This window comes from Vigna umbellata, chromosome 1 (assembly GCF_029865625.1).
Source record: "Vigna umbellata cultivar VRB3 chromosome 1, Vumbellata_1.0, whole genome shotgun sequence".
Classification (NCBI taxonomy): Eukaryota; Viridiplantae; Streptophyta; class Magnoliopsida; order Fabales; family Fabaceae; genus Vigna; species Vigna umbellata.
This window is the reverse complement of record NC_142165.1, coordinates 93,008,280-93,021,675: the sequence shown is the minus strand read 5'-3', so window position 1 is coordinate 93,021,675 and position 13,396 is coordinate 93,008,280. Positions and strand designations below refer to the sequence as shown.

Sequence of the window (13,396 nt, the reverse complement as noted above, 5' to 3'; positions counted from 1 at the left end):
TTCATAATAATCAAAGTTAAATAATAAACTAGTAGAAGTCACGAAACAGTTGGGTGGGCAGGGGCAGAGAGCCCAGCCAGAGAAGGAAAAATAGTTATAAGAATGAATTGCTTTTTCAATCCCTGCGAATCTCAAAATCTCAGCAAACAAACCCCAAGAACAAGAACAAGTTCACCACCATCAAGAGACCAAAACCAAAAAAATAAAAGCTCCCAATGGACAACATACTGTCTACCTAGCATAATCATAACTCCTCTGTCTCACCCATACCTTTAAATTTTACCCCCAAGAAACAACCCCTTTGACTGGGCCTTTCATCCATCGACTCCATCATTCTTATAATATTTAATATATAAAACATTTCACACACTATTTCTCAACATTACAAACACACAATTTCTTCTTTTACAATACATGTAACTAATGTCACGCTGGTACCTAGTAATCAACGATCCATAGGTCATTGGTTTGAAAATGTTAACGAGATCGTTGGATTTTCAAGCGAAACACCACATTTCACTCTGGATCGACTGCTTTTGTGAACGCAACCTTGGATTATGGATTCCATACGATACAGGTTCCGGTTCACCTAACATGTAGCCATTGATAGTTTGTGTTGTGAACACGAAATTATGTGTATGAGGTCAACCGAAGGAGGGGGTGTTGGTCCAATCTTGTTTTGGGGACAAGAGTTTCCATAATTCCGGGTAATAATTGTCAAAGCTACACGTCTAATAGTAGAATCTAGGTACCCTTAAAAAATAATTAAAGAAAAATCCGTTGATGTTATTATGGAGATAGGTATGCCGTTGGTGGAAGAAAAGATAAAGTAGAGAAAATAAAAGAAGAGACGAGAGAGAGGAGTGTGTTGATTGATTCATCGAGTGATGCATTAGGATTTATGAAGGAAACAAAGGAAGACAGAGAGGTTGTTGTCCTATTAACTGTATAAGCACCAACATTATGTACTGAAACAATAAACAAACAAAGCAGTGCGCAGATGGAAAAAAGTGGGGCTATACTGATTAAGAGGGTTAAGAAAACAATGTCTGTGTGTGAGAGAGAGATAGGAGCATATATATTTGGCGTGCAGGCTTGTAACATTAGCATAAGAAGACTCATTAAAAATTAAGATAATATAGTAACGAGAAGAAGAAGCATATATATCAACTACATCCCTAGCCGACCCTCTTATTGGGACCTAACCAAAGACAAATTCTCTGATGCCATTCCAACCACTCTCTTTCACATTTCACCTCTTTCCTTTCTTTTTCGTCCCTTTTTTTTTAGTACTTCTCTCTCTCTCTCTCTCTCTCTCTCTCCCTCTCTCTCCTCCATTAATTAAACACACAAATTACCCTTCTTCGATTTTGGGGAAGATCACCCAACACCGGCTTCACTTCACTCTTTTTCTTCTTTCTCGGACAATTCTACCGCAACAACTTATTTTTCACCGCCACCTTAATACATCAAATCAAAACTTCATTTCATTTCCAACATCCTACTACTACTAATGTTTATCTTTCTCTTTGTTTTTATAAACTCTTCGTTACCCGGATGACCGTCTAGTCAACTATAGACTACAAGGTCACTTGTTATTGTTATTGGAATGCATAAACAAATTACTATCACGACCATTTGAGATAAGAAGATAAAACATCTGTATTTACTAAACTTTAATATATGAAGTGTCAAACACTGAAATGATTTTAACATCAGAGTCATCCAAACGGTTTGGATGAATGAATGCTAAAAAATTTCAAAGAAAATTGGTAGACACTTAAACAACCTATTGAACATTGCATCATTAACCTCAATCCTACACTCCAAAACATTCTCAATCGTCGAATCAATCACCGTTAATTCTAAGCTCTATATATAAAAACAAGCATCGATTAATTATAAACTTTACTTCGATTCTTAATGGTAACCTACCAATATGCTCATCTTGCCGACCATTGCTTAGGATCTCTATTACTCCTTATAAATAGTTTTTTTCTTAATCTCATTGATAAAAAAAAATGCTATTTTATGTGTACGAACATAATAAATCATGTATGTGTTGTAACATGAATAGTCGATTTTCTAAGACAGATTGTTCTCTTTATCTTTACTCACTTTAGATGAGGAAGTTTCCTCTTTAGTAATAAGAATGAAACCGTTTTTTTATTTTCAAGACCTCTTTTGCATTTTTTTTTCTTCGAAATCATGCATATAAAGTAAACATTCAAAATGAGATGTCACGAGCGAAATCATGTAAATCTTACCCCGTATTAAATGACTTGAAATTTTGTAATTTTGAGAAATCAAAGTCAATAATGTTTAACATTGTAATATCAAACTACTTTGGTGGATCAGTACTTTTTCTTGTTTGATCACCCTCATTTTAATTTTACAAAAGATAACCTTGTCGTGAAGCAACATGCAGACCTAAATATTCGATGGAGGAAAAAAATTAGGGAAAAAAGGATGGTTTAGATATAAGATATTAGCAACTAAAATCAATAATTATAAACAGGTTTTAACGTTGGTTTTGCTGGCTTAAACAAAAATAGTCAATTTTGTTGTAACTAATTAAATCATGTCATGTTTGAAAGTTTCTCTTAATTGTGTTTTACTGATGGCATTAAACTTTGGTACGATAGTTTTGGGTGATTTGAAATAGTCTTAAATCCTCTTAATCAGCGAATCCTTTTCCATCAAAAAGAAAATTAGCAAAGAAGAGAACTCAACATAGCTCTTCCAAGCTGCATTCATCTAGATCCGAAATACCTTAATCCACTCCTAGTTTTCTACGAAAAGTATTAACACAGCTGTTAACAGCTTCAACATTCAGGACCCAGTAAAAATTAAACTTTTCTTTACCATTAATTTTGCCATTAAGATTTAATTACCAGTAAGAAAAATGCCAAAATTATCAATTGTGGAAGAGAGACAGAAAAGTTTTCTAATCGAGTTAAAGTTGGAGTCAGTTACACATTAATCCTAATTAACACATGACGTGTTTCTTAGAATACTGGATTATTATTGAAAACATTTTTTTTTCATCGAAACTATTATTTATTCATTAAACTGTGCATTTAAGTGAATATAAAGGACAGCGTGTATAAAGTGACAACCAAATTAAAAAAACAAAACTGACTTTTTTTTTTTGGTGTCGTATACTCAGTAAAATGTATCAAATAAAAATACACCTAAGCTATTTTTTTATAATATAGAAAGAGAAAATTACTTGGTGTTCTCATTTAATAAATAGAAAATTAATTGATTAAATATTTTGTATATTTATAAATGCATAATATAAATCTTATTAAAAATAGGAAAACGGGAAAAATTGAACCCATTTAATATTTAAACTCAATATCTTGACTAAGATTGAAAATCTCCAATCAATTTAAGAGTAATATTCAAACAAAGAAAAAAAAAATCAATGCTTTTATTGCATCATTTTATTGAAGTATCTTGTATAAAGTAGAAATACATTGTAAAAAAGTTTAATTTTAAAATGTTGGAAGAAAAGATTTAAGTTGTTGACCGGATGAAACAATCTATTAATAAAAGAGTTTTATGCATTCCCTTTATTAAAATCACAATTAATACATAATATGGTTGCTTTTCTTTATTTTAATTTTTTTGTATAAAACTGAAAGAAAAATGCGACAAAAATAGATAAGTAAATGGAAGGAATTTATTTGTTAGATTGGTTGTCAAACTTAAAAAAAGATTGTGATCATCATATTGTTGATACTTTGAATTACTTTTGGTATTATATTTCGTTTGACATTTTGGTAAAAATAAAATAAAATTGTAGTGTTACTATATTATTATTTTGGATTATGAGCGAACATTTAATATTTCCCTATTACATGGGCAGAGTTTAGAAAAGTATAAAATATATCTAAAAGAGATATAATGTAATAAATGCGAGAAGAAAAAACATATTAAGAAGTTGCGTTATAAACATTATGAAATATAAATATTATTAAATTTGTCAGTTCCGGTATAAAATGTTGAATGGAAAGAGTATTACTTATTAAATTTCTTATGTTTTGAAGAAGTTGAGGAAATACATACGAAGGGTAAACGAGAAGAGGTGAGAGAGTTAAAAAGAAATGGTAATTTTGATGGGAGTTAGAGAAAAAGAAATAGGAAAATAGTAAAGAAAAAGAGGTTGCGGAAAAAGCAAAGAGAAAGAGGGTTAGCGGTAGCGGCAGAAACGAAAGCTGTGTACCTCAGAACAACGCCAACCTACAAGAACAATACATCACCCATTTAGCAACGCCTCTCTTGTTAAAATTATAGTTTAATAATAATAATTCCGTAAAAATAGTAATAATAATTTGATTAATTTTGTTTGTATCTATTTCTCTCATTCGTTTTGCGTCTCTCCTGATAGAAATGAGATGGAAATGCAAAAGTGGTGTTGTTAATAAAAAAATATTATGGGGCAGGGTGAACGCGATTTACGTAGTTAATAATAGTAGTAAAATGTAATTTAGAAAAAATAGTCGGGAAAAGTATTTAAATAATATGATGGGTGTGTGTGTAAGGAAGGATAACAAAGAAAGAGGAGACTAGTTCTTAAGCGAACAAGGGAAGCAAAGGAAAAGAGAAAGAAGGAGCGAGCAGAATAAGGTGTCTCTCTTGGACTGATTCGCTTCAATCGCATCTCTTACCTTACCACTCTCTCATCTCTATTCATTTATCTACCTTCTCTTTTCTTCTCTTCTCTTCTCATATCACACAACACACAACACAAACAAATCAAACTTCATGGCCGTTCAAGCTCAATATCCTTCCAATCTTCTCTTTCTAAACAGGTTACACACACTTCTTTTTCTTCTCATCTCTCTTTCTCCTTTATACATATCTATTCAATTCCTAATTCTCAATCTTCTCTTTCTCACACCAGGAACAACGGCCAAGAACTCCTTCAGTATTCATTGCAACAACAACAACAACAACAGGGTCCCCTTTTAAACCAACCCCATATGCTATACACCGACGACAACAACAACGACAATGGAAGTATGTTCTCTAAACTCTCTCTCTCTCTATGCTTATTCTCGGCCACCATTAACAACAACAAATATCATTAAACATTTCAAAATAGCAGGTAACAACGTCAACGACAACAACAATTCTCGCAAGAGAGGCCGAGACGACGCCACTGTTGCAAACAACACCACACCTTCTAATCTTATTAATCCCTTCTCTTTACAATCCCAACCTCCACAGCTTATTCATCTCTCTCAGTTACATAATCATCAACAGAATGTCGTCTCTACTGGTCTCCGCTTATCCTTCGATGACCAACAACATCAACAAAAAAGGCTACACCTTCATCAGAATCATTCTCAACAACTCTTACTGCATGCCTCTCACTCTTCTGCTTTCTCGTCTCTATTGTCCCAAGCCTTGGCTTCTCAAATCAAACAACAACGTGATGAAATTGATCAATTCCTCCTCGCCCAGGTACTAAATTTTCTTCCTTCTCCACTTTTAATTCGGAAAGCCGGTTTTTTAATTCCTTCGTTAGAAAGTTTAGTCTGTGGGGAGACGAAAGAATGATGATGACCGTTGTTGTATGGGAATATCAGGGAGAACAACTGCGGCGGACATTGGCGGAGAAAAGGCAGAAGCATTACAACGCGCTGCTGAGAGCGGCGGAGGAGGCGGTGGCACGGTGGCTCAGAGAGAAGGAGGCGGAAGTGGAGAAAGCCACCCGCAAGAACGCAGAGCTGGAAGCACGGGCGGCCCAGCTGAGCGTGGAGGCGCAGGTGTGGCAGGCCAAGGCCCGTGCCCAGGAAGCAACGGCGGCCACCCTCCAGGCCCAACTGCAGCAGACCATAATGTGTCAGGGCGGCGAGGAAGCGGCCGCCGGCGTATCGTGCGCCGTGGAAGGGCAGGCCGAAGACGCGGAGTCTGCCCACATCGACCCAGAGCGCGTGGTGTTAGCCGCGGCGCGTCCTAAATGCAGAGGGTGCACGAAGCGCGTGGCCTCGATCGTGGTTTTGCCGTGTCGGCACTTGTGTATCTGTACAGAATGCGATGCGCATTTCCGAGCGTGCCCAGTTTGTCTCACACCAAAGAATTCAACCGTTGAAGTTTTTCTCTCTTAACAGCAAACCCTCTGAATTTACTTAATTACCCTCACCCTTTCTTTGTCCATAGCACTGCCATCCAAACAGGCACCAAAACAAACTTCCTCCCTCATCAAACAAAATATAAATAAAATAAAAATTACATTTTTGTTCCTCTCTTTAAACTCACACGAAGAAGGTGAAATTTCACTTCATTGTTTTCTAATAGTAAAGTTACTTCCAGCCATGTACAAGACCACGTGACTGGCAGACTCATTTTATTTTTACCTTTTGGGCTGGAATTTCAATGGTTTTGATATATAATATTAATTAATATATATAAATATAATATATTCTTTGATTGGTTTAAAATGTGGATGATCTAAATTAATGTTACAGAGTTTTGAGAAGTTTGTTGGGTGGTGGTGATGTTTTGTTTCAGTTGGATTAATAAAGATTGTGTTGCGTGTTAAATTAATGTTTGATTTATATTTTTGATTAATTGTATGAGGTAAAAATGGTTTTTCAGTTGTCAATTTGAGGGTGTATGCTTGCATATGCAGTTAACTGTTTTTGTTGTTTTTTTAACTTGCAAGGCATGAGAGCATGGACGTAGATTTTGAGGCATTTAGGTTGGGTGCACCGTATTACAGGGTGCGCAAAAGATGGTTAAATTATAGAAACTTATTTTATTGTCTTTTGAAACTCACTTCAAATATTCTCAAGTCACCCACTATAAGCTAGGAATGCTGCATTGCATATTATTTCAATAAAGCATATATTTGCTTCAGAACCCTTTTCGCTGCTTTTTCTTTCTTTTTTTTCTCTCTTCTATGTTTCAGGATTCCATGTGGAATTCACAAAGGATAGTAATTCTTTTAATTTCTCATCTATGATTGATCAAAGAGAAATATTCCACCAAATAAAGTGAATATTTTGTTGATCTTTTCTGTCTGTCTGTGTATTCAACCAGGCGAATAATTAAGATTGTGTAATTTTCAAATTACTTTTTAGATTAAAGGGCAACCGACCTTAATATATAAATTAAAATGTAGGATTTTTCTTTATGCATTTTCAGAATAGTGTTGTGATCTGAATGAATTGTTTGGTTGGTAATTGTTGTGAGTTGCTGATGGTTGTTTGTAGTGTCACATTGAGAAACTGGTGCACCTAAAAGAATACTTCAACATTGTGTAAGGTAAGGCTGTGATAAAATGAGTCTTAGGTATGGTTTTCTGATTTCTAATGAAATTTAGTTAAGAAAACAATATATGTTAGAGTCTTTGAAAATGTCTTATTGAACTCTTTTTCATTGAAGATACTTGGCTCAACTTTCATTCAAATCATAAATGGGTGTTCAGTAACCATTATTTGTCCTATATTTGATCTATTATGGTTTATTTCAGCATAAGGAATTAATCTTACAAAAACAAATGAATTTTTTTAACAAGCTTCAAAAATTGTACTTTTTGGATTCTTATTAAATCAAGGGTTTATAGGTTTTATATTTGTTGAATGATTATACTTTAACTATATTTTTTTAAAAAAAAATACAAAAAAGTAAAAAAGAAAATAAAAACTAATTTAGACCTAAGCTTATGCTCAAAATATTTCGTGTTATTTTTATATTTAAACTTTAATTTAATACATTATTTTACATTTTTTAATAATTGTTAATCAATTGAAAAATACTAAAGATGTAAAAGTTAATAATTTTACTGATATGATAATTTATGTTTAAATTAAATTCTAAAATGATAATTTGATTTGAAAAAAAGGATGATGTAAGAATTTATCATTCCAGATTTATCATTTGAAAAAAAAATATCATTATTTCACATTTTGGAATTATTAAACAAGCTTAATACATTGGACTAAATATTCTTTGACCAGTTTTCGCATTTGCATTAATTGGGTATTTATTCATCAAAATATTCTTATACTTAATAAAAAGTTAAAATGAAAATTCAAAACATTGGGTAGATTTTTTATGGAGGAAATATATGGGAAAATGTTGAAGAGGATTTATAATTATTCTTAAAGAAATGAAAATGGTATATGTAAATTGAGTAATATTATTTATTTATATACTATTAATTAAGAAGTTTGGTAAAAAGAACTAAATATAAATACATGCAATATCTTTAAACCATGAAAAAATGTCACACCTTTTTATTTATTCCATTTCTTTTAGTGTTTATCATACTACGTAAGAGAATTATCAACTACAAAAATATTATATTAGTCAAATATACCTTTATTAAAAGAATTAGAAGTAATTATATACTTATAAATCCATTTAAATATATTTGTAAATATTAAACAATAAGGATATTAATGAAAAAATAATTAATACTTTCTTAATTTTCTAAAGTGGAAAATATTTTGAAAAAGGAAGTAAATGCAAGGATAGAAGGACTAGTAAAAGATTTTATCATTAAGTTTACAATATTTTTTAGATTGATTTCGATGATAATTTAAAATTAGATGAGTACAACATTCGTCTAATTATTTTTAATATTAAATAAAAAACAAATTGAAAATCAGTATATATTTAAAATTATGTGTTTAATGAGTAGAAACATATGAAAGTATACGTTATAAAAAAATTACAAAATTATTCTAATAATTGTCAGTACGATAGGTTGGTTATATAGGAATTTAATGAGAAAAATTGAACAACTTAATAATTCATAATTATTGAATACTAGTTGTACTGGCAAATAATTGTACCATATCATGGCATTTTCATAATTCATGAATTGAAATAAATGAGGGGGGAAATTAACCAAAAAGGAATAGGAAAAAGTGGATGAGAGCTTTAACATGTTTTTCTTCTACTCGCCAAAAACAAAAACAGATTTTTCTTCTGCTACAAGAGTTCAGTAATTTTTCTATAGCAAATTCTCACACCATTCATCTAAATTTGTTAAGCATTTTTCTATAGCATTTTACCATTTAAAAAATATAAAATAACTATGAAATTTATCATTTCGTATGACCCTTTTATTTTTTTTATCACTAATAGGATGATATTTTATTAATTAATTTGTGATAAAAAAATTTGCAAAAAACAACACAGGAAAAACTGAATTGAAAGTTTGTTTTATCAATGAAATTTGAAGAGATATAGGTTTCATTTGTTTTTTCTATTAAATCAGCTCGAAACCAAAAATGAAAATAGCACCAAAGCCCAATATGAAGCAACTTAAAATAAACAAAACAAACTTAAAAGGGCCCAAAATAACTATTGTCGATCAATAATACTTATTATTCAGTGTCATCTTGTTCCCAAATGTTTCTTCTAAAGAACTAACACTTTCACAGTAATTGGTTGTGTAAGTGTAAAGTAGCACAAAAATTAAACTTTACTTAATCTCTTGCAAACAATTAAACAGTCAACATATGCAAATAAGTATCATGGAATTTGACATAGAAAGGGACATGGTAGAAAGTTGATGCGTGTTTGGCTTTTGCATGCATGTTCCAAAATCCAAATCTAAATAAAAGTAAAATTCTGATTGTGCACACAAATATATGCATCAGAATTCAGATGTATTGACCCTTCAAAGTGAAGCAGCCTAATAATCCTTTTTAAGTTCACCAAGACTGGTGCTGGGACACTGCCAACAGAGCCAGTTCAATTGATTCCCCAACACAAAAAAAATAAAAAAAAAAATACTAAATGATGATGCCCCTCATCTTTGTCACTGTCACCACCCTCTAAATTACTACATTTATGCAGTTACTATCAAGTGAATCAATGCATTGCATAGAATAGAACAGAGTCAGAAGAAAGAAAACAAAACAGTCCCTCTGTTTCAACTTCCAAGAAAAGACCCTTTAATTTTTTATGAGAGGGAAAAAATAAAAATACCAAAAAAGAAGCAAGGACAGTTTGAAAAAAAATAAGAAAGAGCACTGCTACTGCTACTTCTACAACTCTTAGTTGTCCTGTAGGAAGGAAAAGGAAAGCATGATGAAGAAGATGTAGAGGAAGCAAACAAGAAATTGGACAAGACTTGAGGCATCATCATCTGATGTGAAGTCTTCTCCTTCAAGTTCAATCATCAAAACTGGTGGAACTCAATTCAAAGACAAACTGATACCAATTTAACCAAAATCAGGGCTCAGACAAGTAATGGAGAGAAACACAAGGGTCACCACTATTAATACTCTCCCAATACAATAAATGTCTCTTTGCTTTCTCCTACATTCAATTCAAACCTTACTTTTTTATTCAAACCATAATTTCAATTTTCGACCACCTATGCAAATCAACATGTCTCCTTTCTTTTGTGCTGTTCTACCTTTTTAACTATGTCAATTTAACTTTTAATCCAAACACTATTATTATAATGACCAAACTGAAAATGATTATTTCAAACTTTACCGTGTTGAAACGTATATACGCATGAGTGTAGAGAAAAGATTGTATTGTCGACACACGTATTTTTTTAATAAATATCAGATCGTCCTCATGTGATCCTACTTCGCTTTGTCCACGCTGCTGTTATATTCTATGTACTGTCTGACTTTGCATTGAGAAGAAAGAAAATGAATTAATTTTGAAGCAGAAAAGAAAAGTAGAAAATAGAGGGGAAAAGGACAATGAGAACTTGTGATTTCTGCGAGAGTAACATGTAAAATTGGTGGTCATGGGAAAAAGGGTTTGCAGATGAAACAAGTTTGAGCTGTCATGGATGGAAGCAAGGCACGCTACATTGCCATAATTTCATTCAACCGCGTTCATGACTCGCTTTTGCAAAGTTATGTGTGTTCTTGAAATTGATGATTGCTTTCGATTCCAAAACGTGTTAGCCAAACCTTTCTCAAGGAAAACCTTCATTAATAATTAATCTCTCTGGCTAATTAATTCCTCTGGGTTGGTGAACGAATGACACACTTGAGCTTATCCAGAACGTGGCACAGAAAAGAACTAACAACAGTAATACGCTAATGATGTTTAATTACTCCCTATAGTAAGCAAATCAAGGGCTTTTCTATATGTGGCCAATTAATTAAACTAAACGAAATAAATAAACAAACAAACAATCATTGAATATATATTCAGACGTTAGAAGATCTATGAAGCAAGTCATGCACATGCAAATGCATGATTTGATTTGTTATGTGTGTATAGTAAATAAATAGTGTGTTTAAAAAGTATATATAGAATATAGTCATCATGCATGCATCTCCATATAGTACAAAAGGTATTTAATTTAAAAATGAACGAGGTTGATTGAAAAAATTTGTTTGAGTATGCATGGATATGAGGAAACGGAAGAGGTAAAAAACAAGAGTTAACGTATGATAAAATTGAAAGTAAAGAGAGTGATATATAAGGACAAAAAAAAGTGAGAGGGAAAGAAAAAGGGCAATGATAAGAGAGAGTGATTGGTTTGTTTGAGCGGTGGGAAGAGGTATATGTGATGGTAGATTTGGAAGGTAGGGAAGAAGAAAATGTGAAATGGAGAAAATAAAAGTGTTTTTGTTTGGAACACTGGGAAGTTTGGCGTCTAGAGGCTGAGGACAGTTGGATGGAACGTCGTCTTGTTATCATTACTCCTGTTACTGTTTCATCCCATTTCTGTGATAAGAACACGACACCATTTGTTGTTTTGATTCGAGGATGGGACACTGATTTATTGATTTAGGTGTGGAATCTAATTTACATTAACTTGGTGCTCCATTCGTTTCAATTTCATCATCCTCAACACCATCACTTCCGCCACTTCAAAAAAAAGTGAATGTCCATTTGAATGTGTTACTGTGGCTTATAGTTGACACATTGGTACGGTGACAAACTGGATGAAAAGGACTGAGCGGTTGCCGTGCCAGAAATCTCATGATCGCTTGGTTCCGACAACCGTTGAACAGAGCTAAAACGTAATTTGTGTTGGTCAGATTTCTATAAATTTTACAAATAAGGGTTTAATTTCGAGTTAAATTCACTATTGAATTACTAAAAGCCTACAGAGAAAAATTCTAACTTCAGCCACTGAGTGTATTCTGCAGGTCATCCCCTACACTAATCGATTACCAGAGCAAAGAGTAGAGAGACGTTCGACACCCAAGACTTTCGAAAAGAAGCTTATTCCCGTACTATTTCAGTAGGAATAAAATGTGTTTTTAACTTGCCTTAATTATACATTTGTATTAATATTTAGGAAAAAAAACTAAGTAAACCTTAACAATTTTATTTAACTCAAACTTCTTGTTGTGGTAAGAAACTGATTGTGGTCTATTGCAAAAATTTAGATAAAATGTAGCAAAAAGTACTTCTTAAGGTAATTAAATGTAGTATTTACTTAAGGTAATAATTACATGGAACATTTAAGGTTATAATCAAAATTTATTTGAGAAAACTAATTTATACGGTATTATGTAATAATTATTTTTAATTTGTTATAAATAACTAATTTTTATTGGAAAATTAATATTATTATTTGAATATTTAAGAGTTATATTTTACATATTTTAAATAAATCATTTTATTTAAAGTACTTCATCAAATAAACATTAATCAGATTTAATTTTATTTATTTTTCTTTTATCAGTTTAAATTAATGTTAGATAAAACTTTCTTTTAACAATTTTCGTTATGTGTAATTTTCATATACAATCAAGTAGTAAAATATTAGTTATTTTTTTTAATTTATAATGTTCTTTTTAAATTTAAACTAAATTAAAAATTAAAATATAATCTAACAAATATTAAACATAACGTGGTACTTGATTGTTTTGTAAGATTAAAAATATGTAAGAATAACAAAAAACGTTAATAAGAAACTATATCAAAATGGAAAAGATAATGATGAAAGAAAAATAATTATGTAGAAGTTAAAAAGTAATAAAAGTAAAATTAACTTTTAATTTATAGGTTAGAAAATTTTTTAAAATAAATTACTTGAAATGTCTGATAAATATTTTTATGTCAAATTAGCTTATGAACGAACTAGTTAAATAAGTTAAGAGTCATTTATTGATCTTGTTAAATACACTCTCTCTGTACGTATATATATACATTAAGAACGTTGACATTAAATAATAAAATTCAAAATACAACTAATCAAACATTTACATAAACCATTTATTGAATTTGAAATTTTTATTTTATTGATTAAATTGCATAATTATATTGCTGACATATATAATAGTTTGAAATACTTAAAGATAATTATGTTAAAGATAATTGTGTTGAGTATATATTTTAATTATAATAATAGAAATACACGAGAATAAAAGTAATTACATTTTTTATTGTATAGTTAACTTTAAATTATAAACAATGAGTACTTTTATATTAA

At 31.3% G+C, this 13,396-nt stretch overlaps 1 protein-coding gene across 2 annotated transcripts; it reads left to right on the top strand.

The window, feature by feature from the left end:
* Positions 1-4,553: 4,553 nt before the first annotated feature.
* LOC124826852 (BOI-related E3 ubiquitin-protein ligase 1-like) lies at positions 4,554-6,619 on the top strand. Of its 2 annotated transcripts, none has more exons than XM_088104797.1 (4): positions 4,554-4,820; positions 4,913-5,028; positions 5,114-5,475; positions 5,601-6,619. In XM_088104797.1, the coding sequence occupies exons 1-4, from the start codon at positions 4,774-4,776 to the stop codon at positions 6,120-6,122; spliced, it is 1,047 nt and encodes a 348-aa protein (XP_087960923.1). In that variant the 5' UTR covers positions 4,554-4,773; the 3' UTR covers positions 6,123-6,619. The 2 variants fall into 2 exon arrangements, with proteins under 2 accessions (XP_087960923.1, XP_047155750.1); XM_047299794.2 differs by having other exon boundaries at positions 4,556-4,820; positions 5,117-5,475.
* The last annotated feature ends 6,777 nt before the right edge of the window (positions 6,620-13,396 follow it).

Coding starts and splice junctions, on each gene's coding strand:
- LOC124826852 (XM_088104797.1), top strand. CDS start 4,774: ATGGCCGTTCAAGCTCAATATCCTTCCAATCTTCTCTTTCTAAACAG. Junction 4,821..4,912: donor AATCTTCTCTTTCTAAACAG/GTTACACACACT, acceptor TTCTCACACCAG/GAACAACGGCCAAGAACTCC. Junction 5,476..5,600: donor ATCAATTCCTCCTCGCCCAG/GTACTAAATTTT, acceptor TGGGAATATCAG/GGAGAACAACTGCGGCGGAC.